The 5000-nt window shown below is 34.7% G+C and overlaps 1 protein-coding gene across 1 annotated transcript in view; it reads left to right on the top strand.

Annotated features, from left to right (window-relative positions):
• mad2 (mitotic arrest deficient 2) overlaps positions 1–4302 on the top strand; it is a 6038-nt gene extending 1736 nt beyond the window's left edge. The window contains exons 2-5 of the mRNA XM_043038036.2: positions 1620–1766; positions 2065–2194; positions 2533–2639; positions 3032–4302. Of these exons, the coding sequence (XP_042893970.1) occupies positions 1620–1766; positions 2065–2194; positions 2533–2639; positions 3032–3198 (551 nt within the window). The 3' untranslated portion in view covers positions 3199–4302. The remainder of the gene's footprint in view (positions 1–1619; positions 1767–2064; positions 2195–2532; positions 2640–3031) is intronic.
• The last annotated feature ends 698 nt before the right edge of the window (positions 4303–5000 follow it).

The following is a 5000-nucleotide window of genomic DNA, read 5'->3' on the forward strand; positions in this document are numbered from 1 at the left end:
ACCTGTTTCCTGGACTGGCTGGTTTCTTTGCCAGTCCAGGAAACAGGTCACCTGAGATTCTAAACATAAGAATCTTTTTCTTTTTTCTTATTTGTCTTTTTAGTTTATGCCAATTTGACTTTATCGGAAAATTAAAATACTTTTCCATCAAAGACATATCCTTTGCTAATTGAAAATGAAGAATTTATTTTATTAAAATATTGTACCCTTAGTATTTCCTTCAACCTTCATCCTTCAATGATCAACAGAAGACTTGATATTTCTCTGCTTTAGCTAATGTGCACTTGCTTGGAAAAGGGCCATTTGTTGGAAAAAATGTTTCCTCGATGCCTAGTCTGTCCAAAGATAATACCCACTCAAAACTACCCTTAGATCGGTCATGAGCAAGGACAGTTTCATCTTACTTACTGTTTGGGACTTCAGTTAGTTTGAAGATGGTTGTTTGGAACTTCACTTAGTGTGAGTAATCTTGAGGCAGTTTGAAGATGGTTATCTTATCATGAAGCCATGTCTTTAATTGCTGTATTGGTTGCATTTAGGCATATACATTGCTGACCCTAGAGATTTATTGTCCAATAGGGAACCACTCTAAGCTCAAACTTGCCAGATTATTTGTGGGTGAGCTTTATTGGCCTTCATGATCACTGTTACCCACGCATTTCCTGTAAATCTCCATCGTGTACATTCTGGCAAGAGCAAACTTGGGCAGATTACTTATTTCATGATAGATTGCCAGGGATGTTTGCAAGCTCCATCTTGCCAGAATATTTAAGATGGAGGGTTGGTAGTGTTTTCCAAATTGCTGTAGGCGTGTTGGTGATACTTGTGTTGCTGTTAGTAAGTTTTACCAGTCTTTCCACTTATTCATTATGAAGGGGTTAAGTTTAGAATTTTTGATATGAAAGGATATCATTGAAAATCAGAAGAGGGGCACTTAGGGGTTTGTTTCATGAAGTTAATTCCTCTCATCATGATTTCACAAAATTGTTTGGGAAGGGAAAACCTGAATATATTCTGTAGTTATGTTATAGATATGAATTATAGTATTTTTATAGTAGAAGTGGAGGAAAAACAGATAATTTTGATATCCTTAAAGTAGTATGTTATTTTCTTGCATGTCTTTATTTATTTTGGAATATCTTCATATAAACAATTATTGTAGATTATATCACTACAAATATTGCAATTCATTTTTCCCTTATTTGTTTTGGAATATCCTCATAAACAATTACTGTAGATAATATCAACTACAAATATTGCTATGCCCCCCCCCCCCCACACCTTGTTGTTGTCCTAAAAGGACAAGTTAACTGCAAGAGTTTGTTCCTAGGCCAGGTCAATTTTATGGCAGGTTCACCTACTTTATCCATTGTATCTTAGCTTTGCCTATGATATATTATTATTTTAAGATTCTCCAGTTGAGGTATTCAATTTATATTAAAAAAAAATCAGTCTATTCCTCCCAGTCAGTGGTAAGGTTAAGATTTAAACAGAAGGTATTTGGGTAACAGTACCTGAGATGTGTTTATAACTTGCTAATGGAATTTGTCAGGAGTACTAGTAAGATTTGTACTAGCATCATAATCCTAGTTTTCTTACACATGTCATCAATATTGCAGACTTTGGGATCAACAGCATCTTGTACCAGCGCGGCATCTACCCCCCTGAGTCATTCACATTCCAGCAGCAGTATGGCCTCACTCTACTTACCACGACAGATGAGGGGGTGAAGGAATACTTGAACAATGTCTTGGCGCAGATGAAGGGTATGTCATTGTAAAATTGTCCTTTCATTTGGGTTTTGGAATAGATGGAAGTGCTGGTATTTATTTAAGTTTATATATTGCAATGTCTCAAGTTTTATATTAAGCTAAATAATGTAAAGGAAAGTTGATGCATGGTTATAATGTTGACAAATTACTTTTGTAAACTATAGATAGTAGAAAAATGACATTAGTCATTTTAACTTTCATGGTAATTGCAAAGAAATGAAAAGAAAAAAGCAAGTACTGAATTTGACAGTAAAGAATATAGTCTATATGTTGTGAGTTGCTATGCTTATAGATTGGCTAGAGCAAGGGAAGATTCAGCGGCTGGTACTTGTGGTGAGCAATGTCGACACCCAACAAGTTCTGGAGCGATGGGACTTTGATATCCAGCATGAACCAGGTTTTGGCCCTCAGTCTATTAAAGAGTAAGTTTGTGTACTCTCACTCTCACTCTCTTATTAAATTTGCAATATATTGCATTTAGTTGCTTCCCAATACACTGCTAATAGTTTGCAGATACGAGGGAATAAAATTGCTTTATAAATGGTTGTTAGATTGCATTATTTATCAAGTTCATTGTTCAGACTTATACAGAACACTAAACATATGCATTATTGTCATTGCTTTATTTGCATTTTAGCTTCTCCTTTTCTTCTTCTTATCTTCTTTGCCAAGAATACATTCAGATGAAGATTCAAATGTTTACATAATTCTTTTTATCTCAATCTGTTTTATGTCTGAGTATTTCTCAATTTCTTCCTAGGGGTAAAGTCGGCTCCAAAGACCTGAAAGTTATCCAGAAGGAGATGCGAGACGTTATTCGCCAAATCACCGCCTCCGTGACCTTTTTACCTCTACTTGATTGTGTTTGTGAGTACTTCAGCAGTTTTTGGCATTTCAGCCTACCTTTTATTTGATTTTTCACCCTTTTATCTTTAGTATGTTGATATAATAGATTAAGAAATAACCCCCAACCATAAGGAAAGGGTAGTCATATAGCCAATAGTAACTGTTTTGTTGTCCCGTAATCAAATCAGGATTAAGCTTAATAGGATTTTCAAGCTTAATCTAGAATTGTTTGTGTTTGGTTGTGCCTGGGTACATATATTTTCCTATTTGAACAGGATATTTAGCAAATGTATTTGTACCATAAAAGAGTAGATTCTATTTTGGAATGTTAAGAAATGTTTGCATCAATATACTGACTTCTTTGTAATTATAAAAAAATTCATTTGTTTCTAACACAAAAAATTAAATTTCAGGTTCATTTGACCTGTTGGTTTACACACACCAAAATGCAGAAGTCCCAGACAAGTGGGCAGAGTCAGCTCCTTGCTTCATTGCAAATTCCCAAGAAGTTCGATTGAAGTCCTTCTCCACTTCAGTCCACAAAGTTGAAGCATGTGTGAGCTACAAGGTGGACCTCTGAGTTTTGCACTTGCAGCAAATTGAGTCCAAGTTCTGGCAGTATATAACCAAATGTCCTTGAATGGTTTTGTTTAGGCATAATACTGTCTTGCATAATAGAAAGTTCCTGTATAGATTTTGGATTGTAGGATTTCTTCTCTTCCTCTGTCAGTATCTTAATTTTATTACTATCATCCTGTACTTTTGGAAAGCTTTTGTATGTTTCTGACCAGGATTTGCAAAGAGTTCTCTCCACAATGCTATTTCTGGTAACATAGAATATATAGTTCCACAGAAAATCTGTTGGTAAAACATTTCTGTGTCTTCTATGTAGATATTCAAGGATCATTTCAAGAAGGAAAGAAAAATATCTCATGTTTTGTTTCAGGAAGATGATCCAAAATAGATTGGAGGCTCTCATCTATTTATTTTAGAAAAAAAGCTTTACGTATGCTCAGTAGATAAGGCTTACTTTGTAGGAACACAAAATGTAATACTTTGTTGTTTTTTCCCTTATCATTTCTGTCTGTCTTTTGTGTATAATGAAATCATGGTTTGTAATGTATGTTCTCTTCAAGGATTCTATTCTTCCAAAAAAATAATAATAAAGATTAAAAAAAAAAGTGTGCTGGTGCTCTTCATAGTTTTTAGATATGTAAGATTATGACTGTATCTCGATTCTCATCCTTTCACAGCATTAGTAAGTTAGAAATAGAATGATTGGTTATTTTTTGACAGCATTTGTCTCCCAAAATCTGCTGGTCAGTGAAGTGCATCACAATTCATGTTTTATTTTGCACTGGCAGTCATAGGTATCCAATAAATAGGGTGTTATGCAAGGCCCAGTCCAACTGGGTGAAACATACCTAAATGATGAATATTTTAAAATACTTTTCATCTTCTTGGTCTAGAACCAGGCTGTCAGCAAGATAATTTGAGCAGTTAAACTTGCATTGAAAAATGATGAGAAAAGATGTGAAATTCTGCAAGAAAGCTCATTTTTTCAGTCAATTTACTAGATGAAAGGTCTGTGTCCTAGCAAATAAAGTGTTTGTGTTTTACAAGTATATTGTTTATATATTGGCATTATTTTAAGACCTTTTTATATAAATTTCTCTAACTAATATATAGTATTCTTTCATTGTTCCTTAAACTAAAACATCAACCCAGTGTCAACAGATGGCACATATACATACCATGACAAGGGTAGACCTGAATTCAGATGGCATCTACACAGGCCATAATAGTGAATGTCATTCTCCATTCACATATTATATATGCATGGAAATTTAGAGTTCTGATAGCACTAGTTCTCAATCTACAAACTTCCAAAGTCAGCCTAATCTTGTGTTTTGATATTATTGAAAAATAATAATCTTGTTAGGAATCAAAAGACATGTGGGGAAATACATTATCCTTTTAATCATCATCTCAAGTGAGCAACCTTGATAAAAATTCTTCAGTGGCTTGTGCATTCCAATTATTTTGTGGCACCAAGCACCCAAACACTCATCTCAAATTCCCATAATAGGGCATGTTTTTAAAGTTTGAATTGTCAAAACAAAAAAAAGATAAAATCCTTTCCATTATGCTGATTCATGTCTGTATTACTGCATGAGTGGCTGACAGAAGACATTACACCTTTCTCCTACATACCTTAGTTACCCTGGCTAGAACTAGCAACTCACCTCCATGTCCCAACTCTGTCTCGGCAAGCCTCTCCTTGTACCCTCAAAGGCAAGAAAGACCATTGCACCACTCATGTGATTCAGAGTGCTATAAAGTGGAAAGTTCCCTCTGAAAAATGAAATTGTCACAACGGGC

This window comes from Penaeus japonicus, unplaced genomic scaffold, assembly GCF_977035675.1.
Source record: "Penaeus japonicus unplaced genomic scaffold, GWHDUDI00000001_assembly GWHDUDI00000040, whole genome shotgun sequence".
Lineage (NCBI taxonomy): Eukaryota > Metazoa > Arthropoda > Malacostraca > Decapoda > Penaeidae > Penaeus > Penaeus japonicus.